Below are 25,564 nucleotides of genomic sequence, written 5' to 3'. Positions count from 1 at the left end.
ATATCTGTTATTAGTATGTTATGGTCTGTGGACAATTTGTGTGATAAGAGGTCTAGTGTGTGTCCTTTGGTGTGAGTAGCTTGCATGTGAGGCCATTTGAGATCCCAGGAGTGTAGGAAGTAATATGGTCCAGGGGTATGATATGTGAATTTTTTTTTTAATCTTTGTGTTTTGTTTTAATTTTTATTTATAGTATATTTCCAAAAAGCTAAAGAGTACACAGAAATTATTTTTTTTTTTTTTGTAGAAATATAATGCTTGTTTACATTTGCAAGATTTCTTTATAAACAATATTTTTAGTGAAAACTTTGTTACATTGAGGGAAAAGCTTTCCTTGTTCAGGACCATCTATGACTTTTACAATTGCATCAGAAGAGTTTCGAACTTTTGAAAATGCTACATACAGTTGCCTATGTGTAAACACTGGTTCTGGGAAGAAAATGCCAACTTTTTCAAACGTTTGTCCTTGTGACTTGTTAATTGTCATTGCAAAAGCCAATTTCAGAGGAAATTGTTTTCGACGTAATGTAAATGGGAGGTCAGTGTTAGATGGTGTTAGTTCAGAGAGAGTGTGTGAGAGAGAGACAGAATGTGTGTGTGTGAGAGAGAGAGAGAGAGAGAGAGAGACAATGTGTTAGAGAGACTGTGTGTGCGAGAGAGAGAGTATGTGTGTGTTATTGAGAGAGAGTGTGTGTCTGAGAGACAGACTGTGTGAGTGTGTCTGTGTGAGAGAGAGAGTGTGTGACAGTGATTGCACGGTCTGTGTGTTTTGTATCCTTTTTAGATATTATCCTGTTTTTTCTGTTATGTGCTGTGTCGTCCGCTGGGTACCTCGCGGTTCCGTGTCTGCCTAACATCAGCTCAGCTTGCCTCCAGCTTTCCCTTCCCTCTCACTGTTCCGCCCTCTGACATAACGTCTTTTTGCGAGTGCGGGACAGTGAGGGAGAATGTAGCATTGTAGGCTGTTCTCCTTTGCCTCTCAGTCTCGCACCATTGCTTACTGCGTTCGCCTGCTTCTCGCCACCCTGCTGCCTAAATTGTACCCTGGTGTTCCATCACTGTCTGCCTGTCTGTTTTCGTAATATCCCCTAACGTCAGTTCAGCTTGCCTCCAGCATTCCCTTCCATCTCACTGTTCCACCCTCTGACGTCATTACGTTTTGACGTGAGGGCGGGGCAGTGAGGGGGAACGGAACGCTGGAGGCTGGCTGACGTCATTTGATGTTATGAACCTAGGCAGCCAGACAGCGATGGAACGTTTGAGATGCAAATAATTATATAGGATGTTGGATTGGACTAGTAGCTACATGATTTGTTCCATTCTGATTCATTGCTTTTTTGCAAGATAAGTTTCAATGTATGTTGACATTTTGTTATGTATGAATTGCTGTTTTTGAATTTATGTTGTTAATAGAGAATGGAAGTCATAAGTACATAAGTAATGCCCCACTGGGAAAAGACCAAGGGTCCATCGAGCCCAGCATCCTGTCCACGACAGCAGCCAATACAGGCCAAGGGCACCTGGCGAGCTTCCCAAATGTACAAACATTCTATACATGTTATTCCTGGAACTGTGGATTTTTCCCAAGTCCATTTAGTACTGGTTTATGGACTTGTTCTTTAGGAAACCGTCTAACCCCTTTTTAAACTCTGCTAAGCTAACCGCATTCACCAAGTTCTCCGGCAACGAATTCCAGAGTTTAATTATGCGTTGGGTGAAGAAACATTTTCTCCAATTTGTTTTAAATTTACTACACTGTAGTTTCATCGCATGCCCCCTAGTCCTAGTATTTTTGGAAAGCGTGAACAGACGCTTCACATCCACCTGTTCCTCTCCACTTATTATTTTATGTACCTCTATCATGTCTCCCCTCAGCCGTCTCTTCTCCAAGCTGAAAAGCCCTAGCCTCCGTAGTCTTTCTTCATAGGGAAGTCGTCCCATCCCCGCTATCATTTTAGTGGCCCTTCGCTGCACCTTTTCCAATTCTACTATATCTTTCTTGAGATGCGGCAACCAGAATTGAACACAATACTCAAGGTGCGGTCGCACCATGGAGCGATACAACAACATTATAACATCCTCACACCTGTTTTCCATACCTTTCCTAACAATACCCAACATTCTATTTGCTTTCCTAGCCGCAGCAGCACACTGAGCAGAAGGTTTCAGTGTATTATCGACGACGACACCCAGATCCCTTTCTTGGTCTGTAACTCCTAACGTGGAACCTTGCATGATGTAGCTATAATTCGGGTTCTTTTTTCCCACATGCATCACCTTGCACTTGCTCACATTAAATGTCATCTGCCATTTAGCCGCCCAGTCTTGTAAGGTCCTTCTGTAATTTTTCACAATCCTGTCGCGAGTTAATGACTTTGAATAACTTTGTGTCATCAGCAAATTTAATTACCTCACTACTTACTCCCATCTCTAAATCATTTATAAATATATTAAAAAGCAGCGGTCCTAGCACAGACCCCTGAGGAACCCTACTAACTACCCTTCTCCATTGTGAATACTGCCCATTTAACCCCACTCTCTGTTTCCTATCCTTCACCCAGTTTTTAATCCACAATAGGACATTTCCTCCTATCCCATGACCCTCTAATTTCCTCTGTAGCCTTTCATGAGGTACCTTGTCAAACGCCTTTTGACAATCCAGATACACGATATCAACCTCCCCTTTGTCCACATGTTTGTTTACTCCTTCAAAGAATTGAAGTAAATTGGTCAGGCAAGATTTCCCCACACAAAAGCCATGCTGACTTGGTCTCAGTAATCCATGTCCTCGGATGTGCTCTGTAATTTTGTTTTTGATAATAAGGTGCATTGGTACTTACTCGCTCTGAGGCATTTTCTCATTCGGTTTTAATGGTTGTGGCATGAGCTTTCTTTGTGACAGTTCTCTGACTGCCTTAACGCCTCAGTCTTGTACTAATGGTTCAGTTTTCCCCTTCTCTCTCCTCCTATCCCCAAAACCTCTCCCACCTGCACTTCAGTGATTAAAATCCAACTACTGTTAAGTTTTAGTTTCGCAGTTTATAACGGCTCAAATCTCCAGGTATCGATGAACCCTGTGATGATTAACATCAGTTATTTTACAGTTATAACCTTGTCTGTCTCCCAAATCTATTCTTAAGCAGATCTTCTCCATCTAATTGCAGTCAGACATATGGCTTGCCACCATGCAGTATGCAATAAGCTTTCCCTCATTTGCTTCACATTTCACCTTTATTATTACTAATTCTTTCTATAGCGCTACTAGACATATGCAGCGCTGTATTCATTATATGCAGTTTTTTGTACCTGGGGCAGCCCAAGGTCACAGGGAGCTGCAGTGGGAATTGAACCCAGGTTGCCAGGATCAAAGCCCGCTGTACTAACCATTATTTATTTATTTGTAGCATTTGTATCCCAACAATTTGCAGGCTCAATGTGGTTTACATTTGCCGTAATGGCGGTTGCCATTTCCGGGTAACAGAATTACAAATGGTAATGTGTTAAGTTGCATACATACATGGTAACATACATGTAACATAACATATGTGAACAGATCATGGTATAGATATATATCATGTGCATATATATGTTAAGGAAGAATAAATTATAGCAATACATGAATGTTCCTGAGTACGAAATTGGGTTGTATCATTCTTTAGGTCATCGACTATGGAAAGACCATATTCGACACAGAGATTGAAGTGGTTATGCTTATTTATTAGTGGTAAGGAGGTTGATCAGTTAAGTGATAAGATTTCAATTATGTCTATGTCGTGTAAAGTCTTATTTTTTGGTGTTTAAGATGGGTGTTTATGGTGTGCCTTCTTGAACAGATCTGTTTTCAGTAGCCTTCGGAAGATAGGTCTTGCTTTATTTTTATGGCCTTCGGTAGTGCGTTCCATAGCTGCATGCAGATGTATGAGAAACTGGTCGCGTATGTGGATTTATATTTTAGTCCTTTGCAGTTAGGGTAATGGAGATTGAGGAATGTGCGTGCTGATCTCTTTGCATTCCTGGTAGGCAAGTCCCCCTCTTTATTTAGGCTGTTCCCCCTCTTTATTTAATATACCACCAAGAAAATTAATATTTAAGTGGTTTTCAGAGACAAAATAATTAAATAGAAAATAAGAAATTGGGACAATGTAGAGGTAGCCTAAAATACAAACATAAAATTAATATAAATGATGTAGTAATGATTTTCTGAAACACAAGAAAGGATGAATACTAACATTTAAAAAATACTCCCTCCAAAAGAACTGTCATCAGCAAACACAAGTTTGGATTTATCCCCAAAATTAGCAATATCACCTCTTTCACCAGACCCATTATAATTTCCCAAAATTGTTGAATTTTGGGACATTCTCACTACACATTAAAGAAACTTCCAACTTGATCACAACCCTGCCAGCATCTCCCATCTCCAGTACCACCCCATTTTAAGACCCACTCTTATATAGTACTTCTTAACAAATCTCATATAAGGCAGTTGAAATATTTATCTTAGCTATAGATTCATAAATTTTCCCTCACTCTTCTCCCTGCAGTTTCTCTCATAGATCTTTTTCCTATGTCTGAACAAATGCTGGCATCTCCTTCGACTGGGTCAATAAGATCCCATATAAACTGGATAGTACCCCTGAGTTTAAAAAAAAAAATCCCAACTTTATACAGTTATCTCCTAGGTGGTTTACTCGCTTTCATTCTGTAAGATAATGTCTTATTTGTAAGTACTGCAATATATAAAATCCTTATAGGGCAAATTATATTTCTCCCATAATTCCTCAAAACTCAACACTAAATGCCCTAAACTCTTTTTATATTTTGCAAAAACTTCACTGGCTACCAGTACAATACAGGGCTAAATTTAAAAAACTGTCTGATCTTCAAGGCCCTTCCTTAAAGGAAATGGTCCAGAGTACTTGAAGAACAGGATCACCCACTACACACCTCCATGGTCACTAGGTTCTTCCAAGGAATATCCCTAACCACACTCTCTCTAAAGAACATTTCTGACCTCATGTGTAATTTTCTTAAATTAGTCCCTTTATTTTCTTACTCCTGTTACTTTATCTTACGTTACACCATATTCTGTCTATTAAAATATTTTATTACTTTGTGTTGCTGTTTGAATATTTTTACTGCTGTAATTTTCTATTGTTTGACTTATTCTTGCTGTACACCACCTTGAGTGAATTCCTTCAAAGTGGCAGTAAATAAATCCTAATAATAATAATAATCATTCCCCAGCCTAATTTATTATACCAAATGGAGTTAGACCTGAATCCCCCTCCCCTTATACACCTTTTTCCTAACTGTTTCCCAAATAAATATAATCATTCTCAAATGGATTGCTCATATCTTTAACAATGTCTTAGATTTGGCAGCCATACTAAATCTTTCAGTGACATTTCCTTTGCTTGTACTTGTTCTGTAATAGCCCAGTGCTGATCAATCCCAAATAGCCTGAATTTGAGCAGGTAGGGGTTTTGCCTGGTTTGGGTAGCATTTTTATTCCTGCTGTCTTTGAGACCCCTATCACTTCTCTAATGCTGTTAGATACCGTCATCAGGTGTGAGGCCAATATGTAATATTCAGATCTTTTGTATATAAACTGTCATAACACCAGGAAAAACCAAACCTAATTTCTTTGTCATTCTGGTTGCATATTTTCACTTTCACAATTAGGGAATAAACTAACTTTTTTTTTGCCTTCAGTTTATGAACCAGAAGTCTGCTGTCCTTGTTGCTTTCTTTAAAATAGCACAACTTAAGCTACAGTAAGCTAGATGTCACTTGTGCAGATACTAGTAGATGAAGCTCCCCCTTTTCCTTCAATTATTACCTATATACCTCAGCAGACAATGGTCCTCATTTTCAAAGCACATAGACTTATAAAGTTACATATGTGCTTTGAAAATGAGCCTCAATATCTCTGTGTTTCTTTTTCAAAAATCTTATATGCTGTCTAATCTCTTCCTGCTTCTTAACTTTTCTTTATTTGTTGCATTTGTATCCCACATTTTCCCACCTATTTGCAGGCTCAATGTGGCTTACACAGTACCGTCGGCGTTCGCCAAGCCAATAGAGAACAAATACAAAGTGGTATTATGGTAGAATAAGGTTCATGTGTTACAGATACGTTTGGGAATCATAGAGAGGAAGAGTTGTGTTATGTCCATTACTAGTTTTAGTTACTTGCGTAGCAGGGTTCAGGCAATTAGGTTGTGTCAGTATGGTATGCCTTTTTGAATAGGTTGGTTTTTAGTGATTTTCTGCAGTTTAGATGGCCGTATGTTGTTTTCACGGCTTTTGGTAGTGCGTTCCACAGTTGTGTGCTAATATAGGAAAAGCTGGTTGCATAAGTTGATTTGTATTTGAGGCCTTTGCAGCTTGGGTAGTGAAGATTTAAGTATGATCTTGTTGATCCGATTGTATTTCTGGTTGGTAGGTCTGTGAGATCTGTCATGTATCCCGGGGCTTCACCATAGATAATTTTGTGAACCGTGGTGCAGATTTTGAAGGCGATACGTTCTTTGATTGGGAGCCAGTGCAGTTTTTCTCGGAGGGGTTTGGTACTTTTGAAATGCGTTTTTCCAAATATAAGCCTGGCTGCTGTGTTTTGGGCGGTCTGTAGTTTCTTTATGAGTTGTTCTTTGCATCCTGCATAAATGCTGTTGCAGTAGTCTACATGGCTTAGTACCATTGATTGTATCACGCTGCAAAATGTTTCTCACGGGAAGAATGGTTTCACGCGTTTGAGTTTCCATATTGAGTGGTACATTTTCTTTGTTGTATTTTTCACTTGATTCTCTAGGGAAAGGTTTCGGTCGATTGTAACGCCAAGGATTTTCAGGCTATCTGAGTGTGGTCTGGGGTGATTATATTTGTTTGTTCGCGTTGTATTGGGATTGAGAGGATGAAGCAGTGAGTTTTTTCTGTATTCAGTTTTAATTGAAATGCATTTGCCCATGAGTCCATGATGTTCAAACTTAGATTGATTTCGTTGGTGATTTCTGTCGGATCGTGTGTGTAAGGAATGTAGATTGTAACATTGGCATAGATGAAAGTGTTAAGGCCTTGGTTGGCTAAGGACTTGGCTAGTGGAGTCATCATTAAGTTGAAGAGGATCATTGATAGTGGTGATCCTTTACTCAGCAGTCTGGTTTCCACGGTGAAGATATGTCTGTATTTGATTTCACTTGATATTTTTCTTGGTTTGTGCTCTTCTCGCCCTCTGGTGGCCAGAACAGGTAGCTGCCATAGACTTTCGAGACTCTCTTTTTGGTCCGGTCCAGATATTTTAGCCCTCCAGTCTTGCTTGGAAGTTTGGCAGCTAGCCTCACCCGTAGTTGCCTTGTGATTCCTGCAGCTTGAGCCTCAGCTGCTGATAGGCTTATTAGCTACCTGGAGTCTTTCTGCTTGGCCTTTGCAACGCCAAAGGTTGAGGTTTGTGTGCTTTGTGCACTTCTGCCTTGTATTTTGCCTTGTTTCTTGTCAGTATTCATAGTCTTAGTCTGTATTCCTAGCCTGTTTGAGTCTCCTGTCTTGAATCCAGTCCTGATTGCTCCCTCCCTTTCTGCTTTTGGCTTCCTTTCCTTTCTGGTTGTGAACCTTGTGTTTGTTTCCTGCCTGTTTGAGACCCTGTACCTTGTACACTGTTCTAGCCAAGCTTGTGTTTGTTTCCTGCTTGTTTGTGACCTGTACCTTGAATCCTGTTCTAGCTAAGCTTGTGTTTGTTTCCTGCCTGTTTGAGACCCTGTACCTTGTACCCTGTTCTAGCTAAGCTTGTGTTTGTTTCCTGCCTGTTTGAGACCCTGTACCTTGTACCCTGTTCTAGCCAAGCTTGTGTTTGTGTCCTGCCTGTTTGAGACCCTGTACCTTGTATCCCTGTCTAGCCAAGTTTGTGTTTGTGTCCTGCCTGTTTGAGACCCTGTACCTTGTATCCCTGTCTAGCCAAGTTTGTCTTGATCCACTCCATCCAGTAAGTCCTGCCGGCTGCCTGTACCTAGGGGCTCAACCCCAAGGGAACGGCGGCCAAGCGCAGGTGAAGTATTGTTCTAGTCACGCTAGTTCCTGTTTCCTGTTCAGTCCTAGTTGGTGGGTTTTTGCCTGCTGCTGTCGCTCCTCGTCAGCAGCCCAAGGGCTCACGATTCCAGACTATCCGTGAGAACCTGACAATATGTTCTGGTGGTTAGGAAACCCTTGATCCAACTAGTTATTTTTCCACTAATCCCGAAATAATCCAGAAGTCTTAATATATTGTGGTTTACCATGTCGAATGCCCTGGACATGTCGAATTGGAGGAGAAGTATGCTTTTTCCTGTTGCTATTTCCTGTTTGAATTTGGTTAGGAGAGTAATTAATACTGTTTCAGTGCTGTGGAGGGGGCGAAATCCTGATTGTGACTCATGTAGTATTGTGAATTTGTTTATGTAATCAGCGAGTTGTTTGGTTACCATACTTTCCTTCAGTTTGACTGCCAATGGGATGGATGCTACTGGGCAGTAGTTGGAGATTTCATTTGTTTTCTTCTTGGTATCTTTTGGTATTGGGGTGAGTAGAATGTTGCCATTTTCCTTAGGGAATAGACCTTGTTGGAGCATGTGGTTTAGGTGGGCTGTGAGGTCGGCTATGAAGCGGTCGGAGATGGATTTTAATAGGTAGCTGGGGCATGTGTCCAGTTTGCAGTGAGTGTTGGAGAGCCTATTAATCGCCTGGGTAACTGTTTCGGTCATGAGGTGGGTGAAGTTTTACCAGGTTCAGTCTGCTGAGTGTTCTCCAGGGGTTGGGCCAAACCATTGATGAAGTGTTCGATATTGGTGGTGTCCTGAGGTAACGTGTTGCGTAGGTTTGCATTTGTCATAGAAGTGTTTGGCAAGTTTGTGTGCTGATGGGATGTCTGAGTTGGTTGTGGTGACCAATGTGGTGTCAAGTAGTTTATTCACGAGTTTGAATAGTTTCTTCGCATCTTTGTAGTCTGGCCCTATTTTAGTTTTGTAGTATGACCTTTTGGTCTGTCTTATTGCATATTGACTAGCAATAAAAATTAATGACCACCTTGTGCACACTTTCATACCTTCCCATAATCAGACTGCATCAACTCCCTGTTGTTATTACACTTAAAATATTCTTCTACTATTTTCTTACCACCTCTTTCCCAACAAACCCGCCTTCCTATTGTAAATTAACATACACCAGTGTCAGAGTGTGGTCAGACAATGCAGTAGATTCTACTCCTGCAGGCTCTCCTCCCCCTATCTATCTATTAAAGGCACATCCATCAATATCATATCTATCTTGGAAAAAGTCCTATATACCTGTGAGTAAAAGGTATAATCTCTCCTCCCTCCTTTTTTTAAACCTTGCACATGTATGAGATTTAATTTTCCCAGAAATCCTTTCCGTTTTTTTTTCCAGTCATCTCAGAGGCTACCTTGCCTCCCCTATTATTTAAGTATCCACCCATCAGCAGGCATCTACCAACATGTAAGCACAGAGAAAGAAAAACACCTTGCAATCAATTACTACAAGAATCCCCCCCTCCTCTCTTTCCATTCAGCTCTTCACTTTTGCACAGGAATCAAACATCTTCCAGGACTTTCACCCTTGTGCACTCCAGCACATGTCCCCACTTAAAACATGCCTCTTATCCATTCCCAGAAATCTTCAATCATTCATTGCACCGCTGCCATGCCATCGTGCTTTACTGCTTGTTGAGTCCTTACCGCCACTTGTTTCCTCCTCGTTCTTTGTTGCTGTTGTTTGGAGACCTTCTGCCACTTGTCAGCTTTTGCCCATACCTCTGTCCTTTACTGCTTTAAAACCAAACCTTTCTCTTCCACCTCCTGCAGCACACACATGGCATAGGACACTGGATTCTACACTGACTGTAAAAGCAAGCCCCAAAGCCAGCAAAACCGAACATTATCTTTTTACATTCACCTCCTTGAATTCTCTTCTTCTTTATGGTGTTGCAGGGGACAAAACTGTGTATACGGCAGTCTTTTTGCTTGAAGCTTCATCCTTAGTAGAATTGTTTCTTTTACCCAGTAGTCATGCACACATATTCTTTTGTCTGTAGATATGTTTGGCCTTGGTTTGCCCAGTGCATGATGCACTTGATCTAATTTTATTTCCATATTACTACTACTAATCATTTCTATAGTGCTACAAGACATACGCAGCGCAGTACAATTGAACATGAAGAGACAGTCCCTGCTCGACAGAGCTTACAATCTAATTAGTTCTCTTATGGAATTCTCCCCTGAGGCTAGCAAGCTTTTTATTTATTTATTTTTAAATGCATATTTCACCTATAACAAAGTGAATATAAATTCTTTATAGCCACATATGTCTCCAGCAAACCTCTAATATGCAAGTTTCTAGAGGAAATGTCCATAGTCTGTTATTGAGATGGACATGGGGGAAGCCACTGTGTGCCCCAGGATTGGTAGCATGGAATGTTGCTGCTGTTTGGGTTTCTGCCATGTACTTGTGACCTGGATTGGCCACTGTTGGAAGCAGGATACTGGGCTAGATGGACCATTGGACTGATCCAGTTTGGCTATTCTTATGTTCTTACAGTGGAACGTGTTCTTAATACCTTCTGCTTATTTCAGAACCTGAGATAATTTCTTCCATCCCTTTAAGGCTAGAATACATGGCCAACATCTCTTCCACTTGCTCCTCAGTCTTCCCTTTTGAGTCCTGTACTGTCTGACTCAGTTCTGCTCTGCCACATCCATTCTCAACTTCAGTCATCAACTCTACTAGATTACCAAGTGGCATAATTTCATCTTTCAGCTCCTTGAACTATTGCTGAAAGTCCTGTCTTCTTATCAACACTTAAAGATTTTACCTTGATGTTTCATCATGTGCCATGCCTCCCTTGCTTTTTTTGCTGCTCGTTTTACATATGCCTGCCATCCTTGTTGCTGTATGTGTTTCAGCTTTACTCACAGGAAATCCACAGATGTAGAAGAACACCAGAATTCCACAAAAATACAAACAATGGATAGTAGTGGGAAGTGATAATGGCACTACGGAATCAGACCAAGGGACAAAAAAGATGAGAAGTTAATCTTTTATTGATGATTCAACTTGGGCTTGGGTTGGGGTATGTGTTGTTACTAAGGAGGCAAGGTAAACTGGGTTGTTGACAAAGGCTTTGTGGGTCAAGATCAGGATTCATTTTGTATCTTAAAAGCAATTGGGAGCCAAGGGTGACAAATCAACAAGGGACTAATATGATCAAATTTTCTTGCATGTGATAGGATGCAGATAGCAGTGTTTTGAACAGATAGTATACTTTGGAAGAAAGACGAGGGAGGGGAGATATGATAGAGGTGTTTAAATACCTACATGGGATAAATGCACAGGAGATGAACCTCTTTAAATTGAAAGGAAGTTCTGGAATGAGGGGGAATAGGATGAAGGTGGACGCGGACAGACTTAGAAGTAACCTGAGGAGATACTGCTTCATGGAAATGGTGGTAAATTCATGGAATGGCCTCCCAGTGGAGGTAGTGGAGATGAAAAATGTATCTGAATTTAAGAAAGCTAGGGACAAATACATAGGATCTCTAAGGGAGTGAAAGGAAGAGTAGATGGCATGGATGGGCAGATTGGATACACCATATAGTCGTTATCTGCCTTCATTTTTCTCTGTTTCTTTGTAAATATTTAATTAGACTGGCACTAAAACCATCATAGACAATGTTGCAATAGTTGAGAGATGATTAAAACATAAAGAAGGGTCAAGCATACTGATTCATCAAGAAAGCCTTGGACTGTTTGAAAGTGTCGAAAAGCTACGAAACTAGCTTTGGTGGTAGAGGCCACCTATAAGTTGAAGGCTAATTGTTGATTAAGATGTATTCCTAACTATTTAAACATGTCCACTAATAGTGTACCATGAATAGTGTGAGGGATGGAAGAAATGACCAGTGATTCAAGACGCAGTAGTCTTGACAGGAATAAAATTAAGACTGGTCACTTAAACGAGTCAGTGACAGAATTTAGACAGAATTGAATCAAGGTAAGGTCAAGATTCCTGGGATCATGTTAAGAAAAGAATGTAGGCAGTAATAGCCAGATCTTGAATGAGGGTTGCCAGAGGACTAAGAAAAATATAGGAAAGAAGGGGGGGGGGGGGGCTAGCTTCTGCATTTCAGATTACATTAGTCTTCTGCTCTTACCTCTGGTAACTGGACACGCTCATCTCTTAACATTAGAATCTCTTATCTAATGGTAGGATGATAAGGTGTATGCATAATGATTGGATGGGCGTACCAGGAGTCTATAGCAGCTTGGGAAAATGTTGTTGCAAATAGCCAGAAGTTTCTGTTATGACTATTACTTTAAATTACTTTGTTTAAAATTGATAAAAACACTTGAGGAAAACATTTTAGTAAATTAGCATTTGAGGTAGTACTGTTCCTATTCATTGTGTATAGTCTGGCTAACACATCTACTCTTCTTTCACTCTCTTAATTGGCAGGAAACATTCAATTTCATGATGTTGCTTATTTATTAGTAACTTGATTTCCATTAGGTGACTAATACTAAACATTGCTGTGCAGTGTGTTGATTTCTCCTTAATGTTCTAGCACATATCCAGTGGAAGGCTATTGCCCCTTGCAGGATCCTCCCAGCACTGATCTTCAAAAGGTTTACCGGCTTTTGGGTTTCTTGAAGAATGTGATCCACACAGGGATAGATGGACTGGTAAGTTGCTGCTTTAAAAACTTTTGTCACTCTCTATTACTCTGCACCCTGGTTAGCATTTTTGTAGTCAGCAGTTGCTGATGTTAGAGATTGGTAGGGATATACAGCATGGACTGGCTGAAAAAATCACAATGTAGCAAGACCAGTCTCTTAAGTCTCAAAATGTAACAACGCTGCCAGCTATCCAATGAGAGGATTATTGGGTTCTTTTCACACAGTCACAATAAAAGCCATCCATTTTACAAACCCTTTTTCCTGGAGTAAATGTGGTTGCCCTCTTAAGTCGAGAGTAATCCTGGAGGACTGGAGAAGGGCAGAGGTGGTCCCTCTCCACAAAAGTGGAAGTAAGGAGGAATTTGGGATCTACAGGTTGGTTAGTCTGACCTCTATGGTACGTAAATTAACAGAAACGCTTCTAAAACAGAGAATAGTGAGGTTTCTGGAATCCAATAGATTGCAGAACTTGAGGCAGGTCTTGTCTGACAAATCTGATTAATTTCTTTGACTGGCTGACCAGAGAGTTGGATCGAGGGAGAGCACTGGATGTGGTGTATTTAGATTTTAGCAAAGCCTTTGGCAGTTCTGCATAGACAACTGATAAATGAATGCCCTCAGTATGGGCCCTAAAGTGATTGACTGGGTTAGAATCTGATTCAGTGGAAGGCGACAGAGGGTAGAGATAAATGGAGCTTCTCTGAGAAAAGGGATGTTACAAGTGGTGTGCCACAAGGATTGGTTCTTGGGCTGGTTCTTTTTTTTTTTTTTTAATTTGCAGAAGTCTTTATTGAAAATTGAGAGATATAACAAAGGCACATAAATTACAGCCAATATCATCTGCAAATACAATACAACTGTAAATCCATACAACGACAAACTGGCACTCGACAAAAGTCAACAGCTAAGAAATCTCCCAAGATGAAGACAATCACAAACAAAATACTCCTAGGATTTTTGAACAAGAGTTTACAGATTCCCACTCCCCCCCCACCTGGAAACCAAACAAAACATAGGGAAGGAAAAAAAAATTCGTGTTATCTTCATCTTTCTCCTCCCCCTCCCCCCAACCTTAGGCTCTCAACATGAACAACGTTGTCACAAAGGGCCCCCAGATAGCTCTCAACATGAACAACGTTGTCACAAAGGGCCCCCAGATAGCTTCCCACTTAGAGAGTGTTTTGCGATGGATCGCCCAAAGTCTCCATTTCACAAATATACCATAGCTTGTTTAACCACTTTACCAAAGCGGGAACGTGAGATTCCCAGTGAGCAGCCAAAGTAACCCTAGCTGCAGACATGGCGAACTAATATTGACTACATGTTGAGAGCGAGAGAAGGCATTCATGGTTTTAAGAAATGGGCACTTTATCGCATAACAAATGAAAAATAAAAAAGAGGCACTTTAAAGAACTGGGTTAACACTCAGCTGTACAGAGCGTTCCACCAGATCCGCACTTGGTCACTTTAAGTACAGCGTTTGCTGTTTATATTGTCATCCATAATAATAGCATTAAGGTAGGCAGGGAGGGTTGACGGTGCGATGATGCCACTAGTGGTGGTGATTCAGCTGCTTGTCAGCCTCACTCACGTACCCAGTTCTGAGCACTGTTCACTTTAGTTATTTAATTTTTTAAATTTTAATTGTTCAATATATAGAAAATTCAATCTTTATTCAGCTATTTAGCTCTGAATTGCAGCAAGAGATAAGGTTTTTAAATAACATAGGTTTCTATTTAGAATGTCAGTTTAGATACACTGTAGAAACCTCAAATTATGTATCCCCAGTTTAATTAGTTGGGATGTAGTAAGGCCAGGTGGTTTTTTAGAAAAAAAAATTCAGGGGACCATTTAATAGGCTTAGAGAGCCAGCTCTGATCTATGCTGTACCGCTTTCCAAAAAGCACATACCTTAACACAAGACCACCAGAGATGACCCATGGTGCCTTGCTTCCCACACTCTCTCCAACAAAGTGGGGAGACCGTAGGGAACATGTGGTGAAGGCGGGCAGGAGTCAAATACCATCTATATAAGACTTTAACAGCATTTTCTTTAAAAGGAACAGAAATAGAAATCTTTAATAAAGCATGTTCCATAAGAGTCCAATCGTCATCACCCAATGTCACTCCCAGCTCTCGATGCCATCGCAGGTGATACTCAACAGGGGCTCGCACCTGTCTACGCTGATAAGTATATAGACAAGTTATAAGACTTCTCGTTTCCTTCGAGTTCACGCACAAATCCTCCAAAAAGGAGTCTTCTCGAGTTACCTTAGCCTTTATCTCAACAGCAGAAAGAAAGTGTTTCACCTGAGTATATGCAAAGATATCCCTAGGAGAAAGTGCATATGTTTCCGCCAATGTATTGAATGGAATAAAAGCCTCATCGTCAAAGAATTGACCCCAAGTCTCTAGCCCTCCGGAAAACCAATGAGAAAAAGGACCGGGGTCAAGACCCGGTGGAAAAAGTGGGTTGTATGTTAACGGTGTAAGCTTGGATAAAAACAAGTTAGGCTTTGCAAACAAACTATCCCAATAGTAAAAAGTTGTCAAAATAGGACAAACATCCCTACCCACTAAGCGATATTTTCGAGGAAGCCACATAGACGACCGCAAGGGACACGGGCCTACCGAGGCCTTTCTCCAACCCAATCCACCACTTCTGCGGACTTGTGTGGAACCATTCAATGGCAGCCCGGGCCTGGGCAGCCCTATAGTACCAGTACACATTAGGAACACCCAACCCACCCAATTTCTGATCCCCATATAGCAACATCCGAGAAAGATGTGGCCGCTTATTAGACCAGATGAAGCGAAGAAGGCGATTTTGGAGCCCGGAGAGAAAGCTACGAGACAAACGAAGGGGAAGAACTTGAAAAAGATACATCAATCGTGGCAATGCATTCATTTTTAAAGTAGCAATCCGCCCAAACCAAGATATCTCAATGGAACCCCAAGCCTCCAAATCTTTATATGTCTCTCAAGAGGGTGGGATAATTAGCCTTGAATAAATCAGAGAAATTTTTAGTAAGAAGAATCTCTAAATATTTGATACCGCGCATTACCCACTGAAAAGGGAAAGCTTGTTGTAAGGAATGCAAAATTGAATTTGAAATACCAATAGCCATGGCTTCTGATTTAGGGCCAGATGCACTAAACTTAATGAGCCATTAACGAGCAAGTAGTAAACCCTGGCATGCACTAAAGGCCATTTTCCTATCATGGTAGCAGCTAACAAAAACAGAATGCAAATGATCCAAAAGAGCTGCACTACAGTTGCAAGGCTATTATAATGAGATGCAGTAACGTTTACTGATTCCCCTTACCGTTGAAAACCTAATGTGAGGTCTGCACCTCTCGTTAGGCTGGGGCTGCTGTGAACGGACCCATGGAGACCAGTGGGAAAGCGCCGAACACCCATCTAAAAAAAAAAAAAAAAAGAAAAGCTGCGTGTCCCAAGTGCTCGTCAGGGACATCCTTCTAAAGTGCCTAACATGGGCGTCCTTCAAGGACGTTTTTTCCTCCCCCTTCCTGTTTACCGATGGAATAGACGGAATAGATGAGCTGCCCCACCCCCCCAGGTCGCTGCCGCCGCTCCCCCCTCCCCCTGCATTGAAATGACAGCTTCCCGCAGCCCCTGCCTCCCTGCCATCCTCCACCCCCCTGTTGCCCCGCCGCCCCCCCTGAAGTCCTCGCCGCTGCCGCTCCCCCCCCACCAGCTCCCCTCCACCTGCCACCGGCAGGGCCCTCACAGCGCCTCTCACCTCCGTGTGAAGGCGCTGAAGTAAGTAACAGCTGATCACTTCCCTCTTTTCCTCTCTGGCCCGCCCGGTGACAGGTGGAGGGGAGCTGGTGGGGTGGGGGGGGGGAGCGGAGGCGGCGAGGACTTCAGGGGGTGCGGAGGATGGCGGGGAGGCAGGGGCTGCGGGAAGCTGTCATTTCAATGCAGGGAGGAGCGGCGGCGGTGACCTTGAGGGGGGGCAGCTCATCTATTCCATTGGTAAACAGTCGACTGGCCGACTGTTTATTGATGGAATAGAGCAGTGATGGCGAACCTTTCAGAGACCGAGTGCCCAAACAGCAACCCAAAATTGAATTATTTATCGCAAAGTGCCGGTACTCATTATGGGCGGGGTTACCACATATGACTCCACCCCTATGATAGCCACACCCCCTATACCAGCCATGGCGCATATAAACAGACATCACTGAAAATATTATACTAGTATAGGAGGAAAAAATAACATGATTTTTTTCATTATAAATCATTTCTGTAAGCTGTTACAGCTCCAGTATACCCAGTGCAAAATAAGACAGCAGATGTAAATTCTCAAATTGGACATATTCTAAACACTAAAATGAAAATAAAATGATTTTTTCCTACCTTTGTTGTCTGGTGATTTTGTTTTTCTATCCATATTGGTCCAGTCTCTGATTCTGCTGCTATCTGTTCTCTTAACTCCGTTTCCAGGTCTTCCTTTCCATGTATTTCTTTACTTTCCTCCTTTCTTCTTCATTTCTTGCCCTCCATCCATGTCCATCAACCCTCCATCCATGTCCAGCAACCCTCCTCTCCCCTCCAGCCACCCATGTCCAGCCACTCTCCTCTTCCCTCCAGCCACCTGTGTCCAGCTGCCCTCCCTCCCAGCACCAGGCTGCCCTCCCAGCACCCAGCCTCCCTCCCACCCACCCAGCACCCAACATCAGGCCTCCCACCCACCCAGCAGAAGCACCCAGTAGCAGGCCTCCCTCCCACCCAGCACCACCCAGCACCAGGCCTGCCGCCCTCCCTCCCAGCCACCAGGCAGGCAGGCAGGCAGCCTCCCTCCCACCCAGCACCCAACATCAGGCCTCCCTCCCACCCAGCACCAGCACCCAGTAGCAGGCCTCCCTCCCACGCAGCACCAGGCCTGCCGGCCTCCTTCCCAGCACCAGGCCGCCCTCCCAGCACCCAGCACCAGGCCTGCCGCCCTCCCACCCAGCACCCAACATCAGGCCGCCCTCCCACCCAGCAGCACCAAGCCTCCCTCCCACCCAGCACCAGGCCTGCCTCCCGCCCTCCCTCCCTCCAACCCAACAAGTATCAGGCCGCCCGCCCGTCCTCCCTCCCTCCCAGCACCAGGAACCCCCCTCCTCCTGTGAAATTTTAACAGCCTACCGTTCCTCGGGGTTAAAGCAGCGTGCAGCGCTGGCAGCGAAGAAGCGCGTGTTCTTCACTCGGCGCGCCTTCGGCCTTCCCTTCGGTTTCTCAAGCTCTGGTCCCGCCCCCTCATAGGTGTGGTTAAGGGAGCTATGCATGTGGGAGCATTGAAGTCCACCGCACTGACCTCTAGGGTGCCCAGTTGGTGTCCTGTAATGTCAGGGAGTGAGTGTACTACGAATCGTGGCCCCTCCCACGACCAAATGGCTCAGATTAGGACGTTTTTGAGCTGGGCGTTTTAGTTTCCATTATCGCTAAAAAAAAACAAACGCCCAGCTGAAAAACGTCCATTTTTTTTCGAAAATACGGTCTGTCCTGCCTCTTCACATACCCGTTTTCAGACATAGACGCCCATGGAGATAGGCGTTCGCGTTCGATTATGCCCCTCCACATAAACTAAACGACACTTTTATATTAGGCTAATATCCTTAATACTGTAGCAAGTTTTAAATTATTGAAAAACTCAAAAACACTAAGATGGAGTCAGCAGTCCAGCAGCGAGAGGGTTGCTATCCAGTCTTTTGCATTGAGTGTCACATGTATGATTATCTCCTAGTTCATAGGCGCCCGGTATAAGAGGCTTGGGGAGGCTAAGCCTCCCCTGCTGCAGCAGGATGGATCAGCTGTGGAGTCCCACTGCTCTGGGGGGTTTAAATTGATGATTTACCTCCATCCTCACAGCAGGAGCTGCAGTGAAAGCCCAGTTGTAGAAATTGGTTTATGGTTTAATTTGTTTACCTTACTGCTGGGAGAGCAGGGGGGGGGGGGGGGGGGTGTTGGCTGGAGGTATCCTGGGTTGCCAGGGAGATATTTAACGAGGATGACTTCCTGACCTGCACATGAGCAGTTCATACCAAAGAGACTTGCACTGACACCTGAGGACAGATAGCAGCAGAATCGGATACTGGGCCAGCATGATCAGAAAAAGTCACCAGACAACAAAGGTAGAAAAGATCATTTTATTTTCATTACAGTGTTTGGAATATGTCCACTTTGAGAATCAGGTGCTCAACATTAAAAGTGTATATTTATTTACTTATTTATGGCATTTTATCCCACATTAAACAGCCAGCTTCACAGCTTGCTCATCTGCACGCACTTCCAAATCCTCTGCCCAACTCACTTAAATCCACGCTCAATACATCCATTCTGTCAAGTATTTCTTCCTTGGAAGCTTTAATCTCTTCATGAATTTTAGTTAAACATATAGTCAATTAGAAAGACCCCTTTTAGAGGAGGTTTTACCCACTTCATTTAGGGACGTAGCAGAGTCAGAGTCTGAATGGGAAGCGCGGGCCAACGCGAGCACATGGCGCCTCAGAGCTTTGCCAGCCTGCCGTTCAGAATGGCGTTCACTATCCTTCCGAGCGGTCGACATGACAGCCAGTGAGCCCGTCAATCTCTGCTGCACAACAAACGCCGTGCCCCGATGCGAAATTTTCCCCGATGCAAGGACGGATGGTTTCTTATTTTGCTAAAAAGGAGAGGGGTGCGTCGGAGCCATGGACGTAGGCAGCCATTCGGGCTCATGACGTCACTTCCTCCCTTGGGCTGGTTCTTTTTAATGTTTTCTGTGCGATAATGCTGAAGGGCTTTCTGGTAAGGTTTGCCTCTTTAAGGAATGGTCCAAAATTTGGCAGTTAAGATTTAATGGTAAAAAATGCAGGGTCATGCATTTGGACTGCAAAAACCTGAGGGAGCAGTACAACTTAGGGAGTGAAGTACTTTTTCCATGAAAGACGTGGGTGTGATCATAAATGATGATCTTAAGGTGGCTAAACAGGTAAAAAAAAAAAAAAAGGCAGAAAATGAATAGCAAAAGCCAGAAGGATGCCTGGGTACCTATGGAGAAGAATGGCCGGTAAGAAAAAGGAGGTGAGAATACCTCTGTATGAGTCTCTGATGAAACTTCATTTAGACTACTGTGTACAGTTCTAGAGACCATACCTTCAGAAAGATATAAACAAGATAGAATTGGTCCAGAGGGCAGCTAATAAAATCATCCATGGTGTCTGTTATAAAGCTCAGGCATCCTATGATGCTTTTGATGTGGTGTCCAGAGTCCTCTGCTTTAGGTATCAGCATGTACAGATTCATCTAACTGCATGTTTTGGACCTAGAACCAGCTATTCAGGAGAAACTGGCAGATGTCCCTTGCTGAGGTGGTGAACTTTTGGGGGGCAACGTGGAAGAGGTCGCTGATGTCCTCATGAAACACACTGGTAACAACAAGTTCCACTCCTGAGGCTTTCACTTCTTGGATATTTTTGGGTGGCAGTCATAGGAGACCCTACACCTCTGAAAGTGTAATTCACTCCTCCTGCCTGCCCTTCCCAGCAATCCCAGGTTTTTTGCTCCCTCTCCCTACACCAAAGTACCAGCCAGTTCCTCATTCAAAACGGGGGATGAGCTTTTGACTGAATTCATGAGAGCATAGCCACAGTAAAAGTAAGCATTCCAGACGACCTACTGGTGGGAGGGGGGGGGGGGCTGATTTTTTTTTTTTCAAGCAATATGGCATCTTGTGACCTCAGACTGGTGGATTCTCAAAATAGTCCCCGTAAAGGAGGGTGGGGGTTACACCCTTCATTGGCAAGAACTTCCTCCAAATTGCCCATTGAGAGCAATGAAGTTCAGCTCTCTGCACCGGGCCATGCTTGTAGAGGAAGTCTCTTTCCTTCTAGAGGCCCACATTGTTTAGCCCGTGCCACATCAAGGGAAGAAGGAAAGGGATTCTATTCCAAGAACTTCCTTGTGCCCAAGAGGACAGGGGGATTTCAATCTCTATCTGGCTTTAAGAGCACAATCATCTGTGCAGTTTGAGCAGATTCCAGCAAGTTCTTTTGCTGGATCATGTGCTCAAACATGTTTATTTATTTATTTATTGCATTTGTATCCCACATTTTCCCACATATTTACAGGCTGAATGTGGCTTACATTGTGCCGGAGTGCCCGGATTGAGAAATACAAAGTGATATTGCATTAGAGTTCATAAATGATAAGGTAGATTACAAAGTAGTGTTGCATTAAAGTTCATAAATGATCTCTCTATATAAAAGGCACCACCAACGTTCTATGAAGCCTCCAGCCGGAAGTGTGAAGGGGGGGAGATATCCGGTATTCCCATGAGTGTCTGCCCCGCCCTCTCTGTAACACAAACAGTCAGTGAAGGAAAACACAGCAAAGCACGAAATCAAATCGCGCTTTCTGTAACAGTGAAGGACTCAGAGGGGGGAGGGGAGAGAGGGCAGAGGGCAGGGACACACACACTCCCACATGCACACAGAAGAAAACCTTGCTAGCCCCCGTTTCATTTGCATCAGAAACGGGGCTTTTTTACTAGTAGAGTATAAAGTTAGACAATCAAATATAGAAAGTTCATGTCTTGCATGAGAAGTAAAGTGGTAGTGAGTAATGCGTAACGTTCATTAGTGGCAGTGTAATTGCCTAGAATAGACTTCCTGAACCTGTATGTCTAGCTCCATCTCTACCTGTTTTCAAATCTATGCTGAAAACCCACCTTTTCACCACTGCTTTTGGCTCCTAGCCACTACTCAATTGCCCTCCCCTTGTTCCTTCTCACCCAGTACTTCCCTCTCCCTTAATTGTCTTGTCTGTATTTTTAGAATGTAAGCTCTATTGAGCAGGGACTGTCTCTCTGTATCAGGTGTTCAGTGCTGCGTGCGTCTGGTAGCGCTATACAAATGCTAATAATAATAATAATAAATGAAGCAGTCAAGTGTAAAGAGTTTGGTTTTGTCTAGTTTTGGTGAAGTTTCGTTGTCTAGTATTTAGGATGGATCTTTGTGGTATACTTTTTTTGAACAGGTTGGTTTTCAGTGATTTTCGGAAGATTGTTAGGTTGTGCATTGTTTTTATAACCTTTGGTAGTGCGTTCCATAGTTGCGTGCTTATGTAGGAGAAGCTGGATGCATATGTTGATTTGTATTTAAGTCCTTTGCAACTGGGGTAGTGTAGATTTAAGAATGTGCGTGCTGACCTTTTTGTGTTCCTGATTGGCATGCTAAGGAGTAAGGGTCTGATTTGTTCCTGTAAAATCTTGTAAAATTCAGCCCGGAGGCCATCCAGCCCAGCGTCTTAAGGAGCGCACAACCCCAGAGGGCTGGAGCCAATTCACCATCCATAAAAGAAACATTAATAACTTTCTGAGAGGGAGTACCACAGGGAAATTGGACATTGTCCAAATAAAGCAAACCATCCATGGTATCCGCAGCTGGCGATGCATATAACTGTTCATAAAATGTTTAAAAATAGCATTGATGTCAGCATTTGAGGACGTTTTCCTCCCCATGTCATCCACCATTTGCAGAATCCTGCATGGACCATGCCTAGTCTTTATTAAATGAGATAATTTGCCGCTCTTGCTACCATGTAGGTAAAGTTGATATTTGTAATAAGCTAAGGACTTAACAGCTCTCTGATGTAGTAAGGTATTGAGAGCCACCTGGGAGGCCAGAAGTGTCTCTTAGCAGCCATAGATTTCCTAGCATCCAGTGCTACCCTTTCCCGGATTACCTTCCTCTCCAGACATAAAATTTCTTTGTCTCTAATAGTCTTACGGCGAATGGCATAAGCAATAACTTGTCCCCAAAGTACCACCTTAGCCACATCCCAAAAGAGAAGGGGCTGTGTCACATGGGCTGCATTATGCTGTGCGTGTTCTCTACACTTTTCTATTAAAGAATGACACGAGTGGTCCCAATGGAGTTTGACAGGAAAATGCCACCGTATCTCCTCACGGTCCAAAGGAACCAAATCCAAAGACACCCAGATCAGTGCATGGTCCGAGACACCATAGGGATCAGTCTCTGAGGTAAGTAAATGTTATAATCTCTCTCTCCTGAGTGAAATAAATGCCAAGAGTCCACCAGATCTAAAGTATTGCATATAAGAGGCAACCCCCTAGATTGGTGAATCCTTAAATCCCCAGTAGGGCGGGAGCAATCCATTGCGGGGTCAAAAACAGTATTAACCCCCCCCCCCCCCCAATAATAATGCCATGTCAAGTAAGTAAGAAGGGCCGAGCGCCTCCTGGCCTAAGCATAAAACAGATACATTTTTAAAGATCTGTCGGCAGACTCAGCAATATTATACTGCTGAAACTCGCTTAGCTCTTCTCTAGGCAGATCCGGGAGGCTGGCAACTTTACCCAACAATGTTTTAAGATTTTTAATGCTCTCATTCATCCTAATCTGATGGTTGCTCAACTGCTTATCGTACTTTACCTCTCTAATAGAGAAAATTAGGGTTCCATTTTCGTCGGTATTACAGTCTGCCTCTTCCGTTGTTCTTCCATTATGTGAACTTTCTTCTTTGGTCAATACTGCAGTATGGACAGCATTCACAATATCCCATCATTAGCATTGATAACCAAACTATTATCTCAACTTAATGTGATTTACTGCTCCCTGGACCTGTTCCCAACTAAGCATGCACTTGTCAAACCTATTTTGAAGAAATCAACTTTATATCCATTGGAACCAAATAACTACCACCCTGTTTCTAATCTCCCTTTTTTGTCAAAGATACTTGAAACTCTGGTTTTTCACCAACTCCAATGTCACATTGAGTCAATAAATGCTGTATATTCCCACCAATCAGGCTTCAGGTCAGGTTACAGTACCGAAGCTATTCTTACTGCACTTCTAAGTGAACTTCATTGTAATCTTGAGAAGGGTAGAATTGCACTAGTTGTATTTTTAGATTTCTCAGTTGCCTTTGACCTGATTGACCACTCACTTCTTCTTCAACATTTTTTTTTGTAACATTTATTTTATTTATTTATTGCACTTGTATCCCACATTTTCCCACCTATTTGCAGGCTCAATTTGGCTTACAAAGACCTGTTATGGCATCGCCATTCCAGGGTCAAAGATACAATTGGTGATACAAAAAGATCAAGGATGACAAAAAAGATCTAAGCAGACAGTTATGGAAATATGACTTTCAGAATAAGGTGAAGTGGTGAGGTGTTATAATTAAGCTATGGAGTCTCGTGGGAGGCCTTGTTGAAGAGAGAGGTTTTCAGAGATTTGCGAAAGTTAGTTAATTCGTTAATTGTTTTCAGGTTAGTTGGTAGTGCATTCCACAGCTGTGTGCTCATGTAGGAAAAGCTGGTCGCATGTGTTAGTTTGTATTTTAATCTTTTACAGCTGGGGAAGTGTAAATTAAGAAATGTGCGGGCTGATCTTTTAGCATTTCTGGGGGGCAGGTCCACGAGGTCTAGCATGTAGGTCGGGGCATCTCCGTGAATGATTTTATGAACAATCGTGCAGATCTTGAATGCAATACGTTCTTTAAGTGGGAGCCAGTTAATCTCTCTTAGGGGTTTTGCACTTTCATATTTTGTTTTTCCAAATATGAGTCTGGCTGCGGTATTCTGGGCTGTTTGAAGTTTCTTGATAATCTGTTCTTTGCAGCCAGCGTAGAGTGCGTTGCAATAATCCAGGTGACTTAGCACCATTGACTGTACCAGGTTGCGAAAAATGGATCTTGGGAAGAAAGGTTTTACTCTTTTGAGTTTCCACATGGAGTGGAACATCTTCTTAGTTGTATTCTTCACGTGAGTTTCGAGTGTGAGATTTCGATCAATGGTAACGCCAAGAATTTTCAGATTATTTGAGACGGGAAGTGAAAAGTTTGGTATGGATATGGTGGCGTATTTACTTGTGTTATGTTGTGAGGTGAGTATAAGACATTGTGTTTTTTCTGCGTTAAGTTTTAGCTGGAATGCATCCGCCCAGGAGTGCATGATTTGGAAGCTTTGGTTGATCTTGTTGGTGATTTCCTTTAGATCATGTTTGAACGGGATATAGATCATGACATCATCTGCATATATGTAGGGATTGAGGTTCTGATTGGCTAGTAGCTTGGCTAAGGGTATCATCATTAGGTTGAAGAGGGTTGGTGAGAGGGGGGATCCTTGGGGGACTCCATATTCAGGTGTCCATGGGGTTGATATATCCGCGTTCGCTATTACTTGGTATTGATCTTGTGGTCAGGAATCCTCTAAACCAGTTAAGAACGTTACCTCCAACTCCAAAGTATTCTAGGTTATGTAGTAATATTCCATGGTTGACCATGTCGAAGGCACTGGACATGTCGAATTGTAGGAGAAGTATGTTGTTGCCAGTTGCAGTTGTTTGTTTAAATTTATTCATTAAAGTCACTAGTACTGTTTCAGTGCTGTGGTTCGACCGGAATCCTGAATGAGACTTGTGAAGGATTGAGTATTTATTTAGGTAATTAGTGAGTTGTTTCATCACTACACCTTCCATAAGTTTGGTTATCAGTGGGATAGATGCTACTGGGCGATAGTTGGTTAAGTAACTTGTGCTTTTCTTTGTGTCTTTAGGTAAAGGAGTGAGAAGAATGTTTCCTTTATCCTTTGGGAAGAGGCCATTTTGTAGCATGTAGTTCAGGTGTCTTGTGAGGTCTGTTTTGAGTTGTTGAGGGGCAGATCTTATAAGGTTATTGAATCTTTATTGCAGTTTTTAAAGAACAATATAGCAAACATGGGTAATTCTCAACCAAGAGAATCAAAAAACAATTTAACATTCCATGTATATTCATTACCCCCCCCCTCATAAATCACACTGAATTCCGTGGATTCTTCAAAGTGCT

At 42.7% G+C, this 25,564-nt stretch overlaps 1 protein-coding gene across 3 annotated transcripts in view; it reads left to right on the top strand.

Moving 5' to 3' along the window:
- Nucleotides 1-25,564, top strand: part of RNF123 (ring finger protein 123) — a 594,888-nt gene that overhangs the window by 145,393 nt on the left and 423,931 nt on the right. For all 3 annotated transcript variants that reach the window (XM_030205297.1, XM_030205296.1, XM_030205298.1), the window contains exon 11: nucleotides 12,612-12,726. In XM_030205297.1, the coding sequence (XP_030061157.1) occupies nucleotides 12,612-12,726 (115 nt within the window). The remainder of the gene's footprint in view (nucleotides 1-12,611; nucleotides 12,727-25,564) is intronic.

This window comes from Microcaecilia unicolor, chromosome 6, assembly GCF_901765095.1.
Source record: "Microcaecilia unicolor chromosome 6, aMicUni1.1, whole genome shotgun sequence".
Classification (NCBI taxonomy): Eukaryota; Metazoa; Chordata; class Amphibia; order Gymnophiona; family Siphonopidae; genus Microcaecilia; species Microcaecilia unicolor.
The sequence above is the reverse complement of the archived record's forward strand: the minus strand, read 5'-3'. Positions and strand labels throughout refer to the sequence as shown.